The sequence below is a fragment of the Capsicum annuum genome, chromosome 6 (genome assembly GCF_002878395.1).
Source record: "Capsicum annuum cultivar UCD-10X-F1 chromosome 6, UCD10Xv1.1, whole genome shotgun sequence".
NCBI lineage: Eukaryota > Viridiplantae > Streptophyta > Magnoliopsida > Solanales > Solanaceae > Capsicum > Capsicum annuum.
In genome coordinates, this window is record NC_061116.1 from 80,254,336 (window position 1) to 80,268,499 (window position 14,164).

The 14,164-nt window shown below is 36.7% G+C and overlaps 1 protein-coding gene across 3 annotated transcripts in view; it reads left to right on the forward strand.

Moving 5' to 3' along the window:
- LOC107873278 (anaphase-promoting complex subunit 1) overlaps positions 1-14,164 on the forward strand; it is a 123,931-nt gene that overhangs the window by 3,775 nt on the left and 105,992 nt on the right. For all 3 annotated transcript variants that reach the window (XM_016720054.2, XM_047414778.1, XM_016720057.2), the window contains 3 exons: positions 254-441; positions 521-590; positions 11,496-11,627. In XM_016720054.2, coding sequence (XP_016575540.1) covers positions 254-441; positions 521-590; positions 11,496-11,627 — 390 coding nt within the window. The remainder of the gene's footprint in view (positions 1-253; positions 442-520; positions 591-11,495; positions 11,628-14,164) is intronic.

The window sequence follows — 14,164 nt, forward strand, 5'->3', positions numbered from 1 at the left end:
TTCCTCAGGGACATCAAACTACTGCAACCTTAGCTTAATGCAATCTCAGTATTTACTATTCTGCGTGACAGGGCATTGCTCTCCAAGATGAGCACAATTCATGGTTTTCTGGTTGTCATAGCATAAAATAATATAGGTGAACTACAGTATTTAGGTGTCTAACTCCCAAGTTTATAATCATATCTCCATGAATGATTTCATATATCTATGTCCTTATGTGCTTGTCGTTTAGAGCCTCATGTAATTCTCTCAGGTGTTTCTAGCAACTGCTGATGATGCATCACCCATTATTTGCTTTCTACTTCAAGAGCAAAACAAGCTGTTGTCTCTGCAGCTTCATACTGTAGAAAAAAATACCAAAGTTATCTATGATATTAAGCCTGACATGAGTTGGAGCATACCAGCAGTTGCTGCAGCGCCAGTTGTTGTTACTCGACCAGGGTTAGTTTTTACTATATATTTTGGTTTTCTGTAGCTATGTTTCTACTTTTGTGTCTTGACTGCCAATTCTATTCTACAGAGTTAAAGTGTGTGGACTTCCATTTGTGGACATTGTTGTGCTGACGTCAAAAAACACTCTTCTTCTATATGTAAGTTCTATGCTATCTTACATAACTTGCCCTGCTAGTAGAATACAAAGTCTACCCCATGACTTCATTCCTCTCGTCTTCCCTGTCAAAGTGAGGACTTCCATTTGATGCATCCTAGAATATTTGCATCAGTAATATGTCTATCCTCTCTGTGTTCACTTTGCTTCTGGCTGAAGATATTGGTGACTCTACTTTGCAAAAGTTATTTCTTTGTGTGCTAAACGCTACTGTTCTGTCATCTTCTCCACACAAGTTCTTTGGCTACACATTGTTTTGCTCTCTAAACTCCTTTTTCCTTTTAAATTTTTGCATGATTTGTTAGGAACTGTGTTTTTTTGATTTCTTTCTTGTTGACACTTGGTATAACTTAATAATGTTCATCACTTGTGATGAAGAATTAAAGATTAGATGGGACAGAGGGAAAAGTAGAAGTTAGTGAAGGAGAAAATGTAAATAGTTTGCATTGTCAAATACACTACTAGAGGTCATACAGGTAAACAACTTGAGATTTGGATGAAAAAATATTTTCTTCTCATTCATTGCATAAAGGATACATATGAAGGAGCGATTACAAGCGTGAGAGCACTGAGGAGATCGGTATAGGGGAAGTTTTCGGTAACCACGAGTTTACACCAAGGATTTTCCTTGAGCTACTTCTTTCCCATAGTAACAAATGAGATAATCAATAATAGGTGTATGCTATTTGCAAAGGATATTGTGTTAATTTGTGAAACTAACAAAGGAGTAAACCAAAAGTTTGAATTGTGGAAAACACCCGTGTTAGAGTTGTGCGAAATATTAGAGAAAGATATTATTGAATTGTTGTAACTACATTATTACATTGAGACGCTATTTATAGATACGACATTACAATCCTTTTCCAACTAGGAGACTACTACACTATAATCCTTTTTCAACTAGGACACTACATTGCAATCCTTTTTCAAGCAGTACTCTATATGTGATTCCTATTCCTACTTATATTCTAACACTCCCCCTCAAGCTAGTGCATACATGTCATATGTATCGAGATTCCTATTCCTACTCATATTCTAACACTTCCCCTCAAGCTGGGGCATACATGTCATATGTACCAAGCTTGTTATGGATGTGATTAATACGAGGATCAGTAAAGGATTTAGTGAAGATATCTGCAACGAAACTGGTAAGGACTACTCTGGATGTCTTGGAGATCTCAGTTAAAAAGAAAAAAACTAAAAAAGTGGTCAGAGAAGTTGTAAATGTCATTGAGAAGACGACTTGTTGCTGGAATATTGCCAGAAATTGGTATAAAATATATGGGTCATCTCAAAATCAAGAGATGAGTAAATCTTGAACAAGAAAGTCACTAGAAATGTTGGTTGTAACATGTTCACGTGCAGGATGATTAGATTTGACGACTGAAAAACGGTCAAAATTTGAGAAAAATTATATGGATAGGGTCGGAATGATGACACAATCCTACTGAAATAGAAAAATTATATAGGTAGGGTTGGAATGATGGCACGACCCTACGCAAATCAGATCTGAGGAGTCACTAAAAAGACACACGGAACTACGCAAATCAAATCTGAGGAGTCACCGGAAAAACACACGGTGCAATGCAATTTAGATATGAGAAAGTGGCCTTAAACGATGCGCGACACTGTGCAAATTAAATATGAGAAATAGTTTAGAGAGATGCGCGGTGCTACCAAATCAGATATGAGAAAATAGTCACTGAAAAGATGCATGGTGCTACCGTAAATCAGATATGGGAAAGTAGTCACTGAAAGGATGCATGGTGCTACACAAATTAGACATGAGAAAGTAGTCTCAAAAATATGCACAGTGCTACACAAATTAGATATGAGAAGCCATGGGAAAGAAGTATGGTGGCCTTGCTTTTGCTAACATGATCATTGGCTAGTCGAGCAATATATATGGGTTATAGCCTCGCGCCGGGAGCGGAAGCTCTTTGATTATCTACTAAGATTGTAGAGGCTCTGATACCATGTGATAAATAATGGAAAAAATATTATTATTGAATTGTGTGTACATTATTACATTGAGGCGTTATTTATAGATGACATCACAATCCTTTTTCAACTAGGAGTACTAAACTATAATCCTTTTCCAAGAAGTACTCTATATGTTATTCCTGTTCCCACTCATATTCTAACACCCCCCTTAAGCTGGTGCATACATGTCATATGTACCAAACCAAGAGTTTTAGACAGTGTTCAGGGAAGCGTGATGCGGAAAAAAGTTGCAAGGCTCCGCATCAAGTATTATGCAAAGGGTGAAGCGATGTGAGCGCATAATTAGAGCGAAGCATTGAAGAAGTCACAGTAGTGGTAGTTGCATACAGAAGAAGCCGCAGTAGTGGACTTCAAAGTTAACCGTAGAAAATTGCTGCAGTGGTAGTCACCGCAATAGATTTTTTTTTTAAATTTAAAATTGACCCTAAATATAAAATCAACACGAAGTGACTCTTTTTTTAATTTAAAATTGACCCTAAAAATAAAATCAACATGATGCGCTCGCATCAGCTACACACAATGGGGGCTCGCATTGCTTCGAATCATCGCATTATGCGACAATGCAAGCGCATTCCTGAACAATGGTTTTAGAATAAGTAGAACTAGGAGAGAACATATGCACTATAAATTTAGCCACTATAAAGAGATGAAGGAATTAGTCCAGTGCACAAAAGCTGACCTGGACGGCCAGGGTCATTGAAAAAATGAAGAAAAGAATGAAGGTGTAGTATCTTAATGCAGACAATTTCAGATTTCTTGGCCTGGTTTTCAATTGATGACATGATAGATTTGACGAAATTTGGTGCCAATATGTTTAGTCTTTTAGGAGAATGATGTGATTAATGATGTATCACATATAATAAAATAAGATGGTTGAAATGTTGGAGTTGGATGTTCCAGGTGCCACAACTTTTTAATGTTGATGTATTACAATTTGCATAGTCCAAATAGTGGATGCATGTAGTCGGTTTGATCTATTTGGGTTTTGATTTGGGTCATTTGTCTCTTTGGTTTATATGGACATACCGATAGAGGATAAAGTTTACGTAGTAATTTGTGGACTGATTTTGGTGTGTGTTTCGTGCTTCCTTTGTGTTTCTTGTATCAAATTTGCTCACTCAAAAGTGAATACAATCATCTTTCTACGATTTTTTTTTTAATCCTTGATCAAAACAATAACTTATTCAAAGATTTCTAATTTTTTGGTTTCGACAAATAGATTTACTAAAGTGGTGCTCTTGGAGAAAATAATAATTTTCTATCATCTATTGATAAATCATCGAAGGAATGGGAAAAGCAAGACATGCGGATTTTTTTTTGAAGAGTAGAGAGTAGGTTGGTGGGAAAGAAAGCTACCTTGATATTTTTATGTTCAATGTTGAAGGAAAAGGAGGAAAAGATTCAAAAATAAGTTAATAAAATCATAGAACAAATTAGTCGGAACTAATTAACAAAAAAAATTAAAGAAAAAGAGAAGAAACAAAGGAGAAATCCGTCTTTGAATTGTAGTTGTCCTAAATGCAACAAACTATAGCTTTTATAAGACAAAGTGTGTCAAGCTGGACTCGAATTCCTTCCACCATGGTGAGCAACTTGACACTTCGCCGGTGGCACCTTAAGACTTTTGTTATTTCAAGTGCTACTTATGCTATCTATACAATTTGTTCTATATATACATGTATACGCAATGTCTCAACAAAAGTTTGCGGGTGTTATGTCACCCCATCCCTTACATAAAGATCCGCCCCCTGGTGGAAAAGTTATGCGATATGAAAATACTTAACACTGGAGGAACCCTTTTTTGTTTTTGTAAGAGAGGGGTTCTAACTTTGCCTTAAATAAGCACGTGCTAGATTATTTATTATCAATTAAGGACATGTATGATGGAGCCAAGACTCGATTAAGGATGATAGTGAGGAGACTTGGATCACTTTTCCGTTGTGATGTGTTTGCACCAGGTATTAAATCTTAGCCTATTTCTATTTTTATTTTCCCTAGTGATGGATGCACTGATGCGACATATCCAAATAGTGAGAGGATACTCAGATCACTTTCCGGTCGTGATGGCTTTGCACCAAAGATCAACTCTTAGCCTATTTCTATTTCTATTTCTATTTCTATTTGTCTTGGTGATGGATAAACTGATGCGACATATCCAAGGTGAGGTGCTGTGGTGTATGCCGCCATTTGCTAATGACATAGTTTTGATTAATGAGACATGCGATGGAGTTTATAGATGGGAGGTTTGGAGAGAAACCCTGGATGCCAAAGGGTGCAGGTTGAGCTCAGTGATGTAAGTCACGTGGTACATGTGGAAGTAAGGATTGATACACTAGTCATCTTTGAACTTTTAGGTATCTAGGGTCGATAATCCAAAAAAATGAGGAGATTGACGATGTCAAACTGTACATTAATTGACAAATTTCCAAAATGCCCTTAATTGATTGAAATATTATTTATCAAATAATTAATCATAAAAATAATTTAAGACAACTTCTTTATCCTAATTTATCTCAACTTATGTCCTGTAAATACATTAAGTTATTAAATTCATGTGTCTCCTAATGAAATTGATAAAAAACAAGATATTAATCTAAACTAAAGTAATATGTGAACTCCTTTCATTATTTAGGACATAAATCATATTTCCTACCAACATGCATAAGCATAATATTGTCAAGAAATGTATAATTCGTATTGTCCATAAAATCCTCGATTGTCATTAAGAAAAATTCATAATGTTTTCTCCATAAAACCTAAGCCTAGGCTCTGAACATGACTGGCACCTGGCCCAATTGCTGGTTTGAGCATACCCCTTCGCCTGGCATGATACTAAAACGTGTATTGAAAGATAAGCGGAAACTAAATCATGAGCTGGACTTTTGTTATAAAATAAAATAAAATTTTATTTACTGAGACAGTTATAATATGTAATCAAGATCATGAAATAACTGAATGATAAGATGGAAGTGTCCTGATTATCTGAATCATAAATTGAACTGAGTGTTTGAAAAGAGGGCTAAACTGAATACTAATCATAAGGAACTGGAAGTAAAACATTTTTAGAACCGTTTCTTAAAGCTGAAAACTGAGTATCTAGCAAATTGTGTAACTGAAACTGAATAGCTGGATATCAGAAATATATAAATAAACTATATGCAATGCATCATAAAAACTCTTTATGAACTTGTTCCCTCAACCAAATTCATACTATTAGAAAAATAAATAATTTTTCTATTTGGAGAGTTTCTTATAAATGTTGGGGAGATCCTTCCTTGCCGAGCTATAGAAAACGAAACATGAAACTATGGGTCCATACTGAGCCCTCGGACTAAAAGAGGAGTCTCCTGCTTGCGAAACGAGTAACAATCACACTATAAGTTCTAAACATAAGCTGAAACATGTTTGGAGCCTCAACTCAAAAATCATATCATGGCATCATACTCTTGGTGATCCTCGGCTCCCCCTTATTTGAAACATATTGCTAGTGAACCTTGGGTTTAAATCGTTATAAATCATGCTACACTGGACTTTTAGGATACGAAAACATTCTTCTCTTTTCAAGACATTCTTCTCTATAAACCAATGTTCATGGAAAATAATAACAATTCGGTAAAAATGTTAGAATATGAGTAGGAACATGAATAGTATATAGAATCCTACTTGGAAAAGGATTGGAATGTAGTGTTCAACTTGGAAAAGGATTGGAATGTAGTGTTCAACTTGGAAAAGGATTGGAATGTAGTGGTCAACTTGGAAAAAGATTGGAATGTAGTGTTCAACTTGGAAAAGGATTGGAATGTAGTATCTATAAATAGGGTCTCAGTGTAATAATTTAGATAAAATAATTCAATAATATTTTCTCCTATATTTCTCACATGGTATCTGTTGAAGTATTGAGTTATTTGCTGTTATTTTTTTTTTTTTTGGTTTAGTAATTTTATTTCTGAAATTCAGTTATTTAGTTGAGATAGAATAGGATTTTATTAGTATCCTAGTTGAAGATAGAATAGGATTTTATTAGTTTCCTAGTTAGAAATAGAATATGAGTCTTTTGTCTGTTTATATTCTCAAATGTGGATGAATAAACAAGTAGAATATTTTTATCCTCAAACGTCTATTTTCTTCTTCTCTGTATTTCGTAGAACAACAATATCAGGGCCAGGTTCTTGAGGGATCTGTGAGAGAGAAGACCCCCAAAAATAACCCTGCGTAAAAGTCAATATTGTTATGGCTTCCAGCAATTTCCAAATTCCTTCACCCCCAATTTTTTCTGGTGAGAATTATCCAATTTGGGCTCTCAAGATGAGAACATACTTGAGAGCATATGATCTGTGGGAAGTGGTAGAGGTTGGAGGAGAGGTAAATCCTTTGCCAAATAATCCTACTATGACACAAATTAAGAATCACAGAGAAAAGGTTTCAAAAAACTTTAAAGCTCTCTCTTGCATTCAATTAGCACTCCCGGAAGTAATTTTCGCAAGAGTTATGGCGAGTGAGACTGCAAAGGAGGCTTGGGACAAGTTGAAAGAAGAATTTCATGGAAGTGACAAGATAAGGCAAATAAAAGTGATAAATCTGAGATGAGAGTTTGAAATTCTCAGAATGAAGGATTCAAAAACTATTGAAGAATTCTCCAACAAGTTGATGAAGATTGTAAACCAAATCAGACTTATTGGAGAAGAGCTTACAAATTCAAGCGTCGTGGAAAAGGTTCTTGTGAGTTTTCCAGAAAGATTTGAAGCAAAGATCTCCTCACTCGAAGATTCGAAGGATCTCACAAAACCATCACCTTCAGAACTTGTACATGCTCTTCAAGCTCAAGAGCAAAGAAGATCCTTGAGGCTAGAAAAAACTACTGAAACTGCTCTTCAAGCCAAGTTCAAAGGGAAGATGCAGATGCAAAAGGAAGGTAAAATCCCAGAAACTTCTACTAATTCTAGTAGAAAAAATCAAGGCGATTCTCGCAATGGAGTCAAGAAGAAAGAAAACTTCCCTCCATGCAGGTATTGCAGAAAAATCAATCATAAAGAGGATGATTGTTGGTTTAAGGGGAAGAAACCACCTCTTCAGTGTAGATATTGCAATAAGCTTGGTCATATTGAAAGGTTTTGCAGAGTGAAGAAGGAGAACAACCTACAAACTCAAAAAGTCAACGTTTCGAAAGTTGAAGAACAGGAGGAGTTTTTGTTTACGGTGATGGCAGCAATAAGATTGAATGATGAAAACACTTGGTTTCTTGACAGTGGTGGCACTCAACACATGACCAGCAAATAAGAATATTTTACGAAGTTGGAATCTGCCAAAGGTAGTGTCAAGTTGGCCGATAAAACCAAGTTGGAGATTGTTGGTAAAGGAACTGTGGCAATTGAAGCTCTCAAAGGTACTAAATTTATTCAAGATGTTTTGTTGGTACATTATCTTGACCAAAATCTACCGAGTGTTGGTCAAATGCTAGAACAAGATTATATGTTACTGCTCAAAGACAAAAAATGTGTTGTTTCCAAATCTAGCGGCCAAGAAGTGATTACGGTTGAAATGATAAAAAGAAGTTTTCCTTTGAATTGGAACTCAAATTTAGAGCAAGTTTGTCGAAGTAGTAGATGTGAGCAGGATTCAAAATTATGACACAAAAGACTTGGCCATTATAACTTGAAATCCATACAATATGCTAAAAAGCATGATTTAGTGAAGGAATTGCCTGAAATTGAGTTATGTTCAGACGTGTGTGAAAGTTGTCAACTCGGAAAGCAACACAAATTACCTTTTCCAAAGTCAGCAACATGGAGAGCAAGTAAGAAGTTACAACTTGTTCATTTTGATATTTGTGGACCGATGAAAACTCCTTCAATCAATGGCAGCAAGTATTTTATTCTTTGTATAGACGATTTTACTCGAATGACTTGGGTATATTTTCTTAAGCAAAAGCTTGAAGTGTTTGCGGTTTTTAAGAAGTTTAAAGCTTTTTGTGAAACTCAAAGTGGATGCTTGTTGAAAACTCTTCGAACAGACAATGGGAAGGAGTATACTTCAAGAGAATTTCCTTTGTTTTGTGATGATATGGGAATTGAACATCAACTTATAGTCACTTATTCACCCCAGTAAAATGGAGTTTCTGAAAGAAAAAATCGGTCTGTTCTTGAGACGGCTAGGTGCATGATTTTTGAAAAAAAGTTGCCGAAGTCTTTTTGGGCGGAGGCGGTAAACACATCAATTTATCTGCAAAATAGACTGCCAACAAGGGCTGTGGATGGAATGACACCAGTTGAAGCTTGGAATGACACAAAACCATCAATTGGGCATCTAAAGGTGTTTGGTTCTTTCTGCTATACTCATTTTCTGTTATACTCATGTACCAGCTGTCAAACGTAGTAAGCTTGATGAAAAAACTGAAAAAGGAATTTCTGTTGGTTACAGCTCTATCTCAAAAGGCTATAGAATCTACAATATTGAATTTGGGAAAGTTTTTGTAAGTCGAGATGTGAAGGTGGATGAAGATGCTTATTGGGATTAGAATATCTCTCAAGTCAGAAAGATGGTGATGGTTGTAGAACCTACTCTTCAAGATTCAAGCGAAGACTTAGAAACAGAGAAAGATGAACATTTTGCTGTTAGAGGCACCAGACCATTGGCTGAAATTTATGAAAGATGTAATCTTGTTGTCTTGGAACCTTCAAACTTTCAAGCTGCCTGCATGGTTGAAGAATGGAAGCATGCGATGAAGGAGGAAATTGCCTTGATTGAAAAGAATGAGACATGGAAACTTGTTGACAAACTTGAAAATAAGCAAGTTATTGGAGTTAAATGGGTGTACAAAGTGAAACTAAATGCAGATGGATCTATCAACAAGCACAAAGCAAGGTTGGTCGTTAAAGGTTATTCTCAATAGCCTGGAGTTGATTACTCGGATACTTTTGCACCTGTTGCAAGGATGGACACCATCAGAATTTTGATTGCATTAGCAACACAGATGAAGTGGAAAATCTAGCATTTAGATTCCATTCAGAATTCAAGGATGGAATCTGAGCTTTAGAAGACTCTTGAATGACTGGGAAATCGGAAGAGTAGTTGATCTGCTGTAGACCCTAAACGATTCTAAGGGCATAAATTTGGAAGCTGACTTAGTAAGATGGAGGCACAACAACGCTGGAAAAATTTCAGTAAACAGGTTATACAAAAGGAAATTGCAAGCTCTACCAGGGAAAATTAGTGGCCCTTGGGGGAAGATTTGGAAGAACTAGGTACTAGTCAAGGTTAGATGTTTTTCATGGCTAGTCGCTAGAAGGGCCTGTCTCACCCATGAAAAGTTTCAAAGAAGAGGTTTCTATTTAGCATCTTGGTGCTCCCTTTGTAATGAAACAAATAGTCATTTGTTTCTGCATGCAAAATAACTTCCCAATTGTGGGCATTATTCTTGAACTTAACACAAACTAGATGGACCATGCCAAAACATATTGTTGACCTTCTAAGTTGCTGGACTAAGAGAGGAGGGAGTAAAAGTCAGAAGAAGTGGTGGAATATGATCCCCCTTGCATATGGTGGACAATTTGGAAAGAAAGAAACAAGAGATGCTTTGAGAATACTGCTGAGTCAGTTCAGAAAATTAAATGTAACTGCATGAGGACTTTCTTTTTTTGGTGTAAAGAAGAGGGCATAGAGGATGCTCGACACTTTTTTAAGATTTTGTAAAATCCTTGTAGGTTTTTTTGGTGTAGCAAGTTTTTGCTCTAGCTATAAGCCAACTGTAAATCTGTTTTGATGGTAGCCAGCATCTCCTTAATGCTGAAGAATACAATATTACCTTTATAAAAGAAAAAAATGTGTCCACTTTACCCTCCCTAGGCCTCACTTGTAGGATTTCACTGGGTTTGTTGTTGTTGTTGTTGACATAGATCGTCATGGTATATTTTTCATGAATAGATCGTCATGGTATATTTTTCATGAAACACATGAGCTTCTTCTTGGCTGAAGAATTATTGGAGGGAGGTGATTAGACATAACATAGAGTGGCTACAGCTTACTGACCTAGATAGGAAGGTGTGGAGGACGCGAATTAGGGTAGAGGATTGGTATGTGAGAGTGCATCCTTGCTAGTAGGGTGAAATGCTTAGTTTGTAGCCATGCCAGTAGTCGTAGTTCTAGGTGTGTGCCTTGTAATTTCTTGTTCGTGGTGTTTTAGTGATGTTTGTGATTTCGGGTAGATAGTTTATAGTACTAAAGTGTTGGTGTCTTGTTTCTATTATGATCTATTGTGTGTTATTCTATTTTTTTTGTTTTATTATGTCTTTTATACTATTTTGTCCTGAGCCGAGGGTCCATCAGAAACAACCTCTCTACTTCATTCTGAGGTAATGATATGGACTGCGTATACTTTACCCTTCCTAGACCCCACTTTGCGTGATACACTGGGTATATTGTTGTTGTACGCATGGGCTTCTTGAGGAAATTTCACCTTTGTCTTACCTCAATGTTCACATGAATGTAGGCCATGAGTATAATATTACAACATTTTCAGGTTCATACTGATCCAATGTGAACATGTCCTCCTGTGGTTTTGATATATTTTAAAGAACTCAGCATAGGAAAGAGAACTCCTATGATCATCCACATTGTGCTAAAAATATTAGACTTCTTCATATCAATTTTTTTTTTACACCATTTCCATATTTGGAAGTTTATTTCTATGTTCATGTACATCTGAGGTGGAGGTAAGGTCTGTGGACACTCTATCCTCCCCAAACCCACTTTATGCGATTATACAGGGAATGTTGTTGTATTTTCCAAGTTTGTGGAAAGATGTCATCACCTTGACGCATCACTTTTGCCTTTTAGGTGATGCTTGATTTCCTCCTGAATTATGATATGTTACCTTTTAAAATTGCAGTGCGGGAAGCAATGCCTTTGTAGGTTCAAGTTGTCTCACCTTGGCAAAGATCAGGTTTTGCATGATCCTAAAATTGTTGGGTTAGCAGATGCTGTTGAGGAGCGTATCAATGTAATTGTGAACAGTGGACGGGTATGACTGCTGACTTTATTTGGCTTTTGTATTTTTGCTAAAGTAAGTAAATTCCTCACTGTGACGGTTATGTCCCATTTGTGACTGTTACCAGTCATGGGACAAGCATCAGATGATGAGATCGTGAGTCTGTTTCAGGTTTACCGTGTTGTCTTTAATTCCGTGAGCATTAGATGACTAGGATGGTCACTAAATACATAAAATTATGAAATGATCTTTGCAAAAGATAAGCACTGAGAACTTCATGCTATTGAAAAACAAGAGTAGAGTTGTAAATTTTTCTTTCTGATAGCTAGCAAGCTACTATATGTGGTAGCTTTTGATTGTATCTTTCAGTTAAAAATGTCTTTCTATGTTTCCGCAATCATCGAGGTGAAGATTGATATGTGTATTTTTATTTGCTACAGGCTGTCATATTGAAGCAGCGTTTCTTAGGGACTACAATGTGTTTGAATGGAACAGGATAAAAATAAGAGATGTAGCTTTCCACTGCAAACTTAGGGAAATGTCTCTTTCAGGGAAATTTCACTTTTAGGACATAGCATAGCTAGAAGAAATTACTTCCTCACCAATCACTTTGGCCTAATCATCCCACTTGTTCAAATAAAAATTAAGGTGAAGTATCGTTAGGAATTACAACTATTTATGACTAATAGGTCCACTAAACCAAAAAGGTAATGAAAAATAGGCCTATCAATGAAGTGGTGAGTTGGAGTTGGGACAAGTGCCACTGAGAGGTGACAAGTGGACGTTCCCAAAATGTTTATATCTGGTAAATTCAATATAATTAACGGTTGTCGGCATTCCAATCTACCTTCTCTTTTCATGGCCTATGGTGGCACCAAGTTATCACTATTGGACATGTTTCTTCATTTGTCCGGTGTTTTTGAATTATCTTCAACTCAATTGTTTTTATCAGGTAAACGTATTTTCATTCAAAAAATAGCCAAAAAGCTGGTCGTATACAATGGGTATACCAAAAAGTAAAGAATCTACAATAATAAATGACTCTCTTCAAACTCCACCCAATCTCCTATACAACTTGGAATTCTATGGGTGCACCAAAAGAAAATAAGGGATCGAAGGCGACTCCTCAACTTCAAAAAGCTAGATTGGTCCCCTTCAAAATCTCTCCTATTCCTCTCTTCCCACCATAACCTTATATCTAATGCTAAGTTGCGCGGACTCTTCATTTTCAATGTCGCACCCGTGTCGGATTCTCCAAAAATACACTACTTTTGGAGAATTCGGTATGCGGCCGTTGACATTTTTGAAAAGTCCATGAAACATTGGTAAAATCACAATGAAGAAGTAGATGATTCATGCCCTCGCCCGTTTTCTTGCACATATGACACCAATTGATACAACCAACCTTTCACTTTCTAAGGTTTTCCGCCGTCAAGATCACCCCTCGAGTAGCTAGCCAAATGAAAAAACACACCTTCCTCGGTACCTTTGGTATCCAAACAGTGTTACAAGGGAAAATATCAACCTCTCTAACCAAAAGTTTCTCATAATAAGACTTGACTGAGAACATACCATTCATCCCCACATCCCACCACAAAGCATTTTATGGAGTACGTCTAACAATCTTTGAAACTCAGTTACCCCTCAGTCGTGGAAGTCCCCCCCTAAATCTAAAATCCCAAAAAATCTCTCCACCTTGTGTCCCCCTAATTTGTTGTATTATCAAGTTTCTTTGACAAGAAATTCTGCGTAGGCTCGGGAAGTCATCTTTCAATAAATTGTCTCCACACCACCTATGTCCGCCTCCCATCTCTTACCTTGAATGAGATGTTTACTTTGAAATCATCCCATCCCTTTCAAAATATTCCTCCACAAACCACACCCGAAAGGCATAGTTACGTCTCTAGCTCGCCATTCTCCTTTCGTAGTCTCGTATTTATCAACTATTGCCTCTCTCCAGAAAGCATTCTCCTCCACCCCAAACCTCGAAAGCTACTTACCCAACAAAGCTTTGTTAAACACCTTTAAGTTTTTAATGCCAAGCCCTCCCATTTTTAGGAGACTTGACAGTTTCCCATTTTACGTGATGAAACTTCCTTGCTCCATCCGTCGCATCCCAAAGAAAATATCTTTGGATTTTTTCCAACTTTTCTGAGACCTAAGCTGAGCATCAAACAAAGATATGTAATTAGTACGGATGCTCGATAAAGTACTCTTAATAAGCTCCGTTGTTCCACATTTGGACAAATACCTCTTCTACCACCCTGCTAATTTCTTTTTCAACCCTTGAATAATCGGATTCCAAATTGTAACATTCTTGTTCGAAGCACCTAACAGTAATCCAAGGTAGGTAGTAGGTACGGCCCCAACTCTATAATTCAAAACTTGAGCCAGAGAGTCAGTGTCACCCACCTCTCCTACTAGAATGATCCCGCACTTCCTCATATTAATTTTAAGGCTTGACGCTACCTGAAACCAAGTGAGGACTTGGCCTAAATAATCCAGTTGGGTCCTATCTGCATCGCAAAAGACCAAAGTATCATCTGTAAACAATAAATAAGTGAGAAACT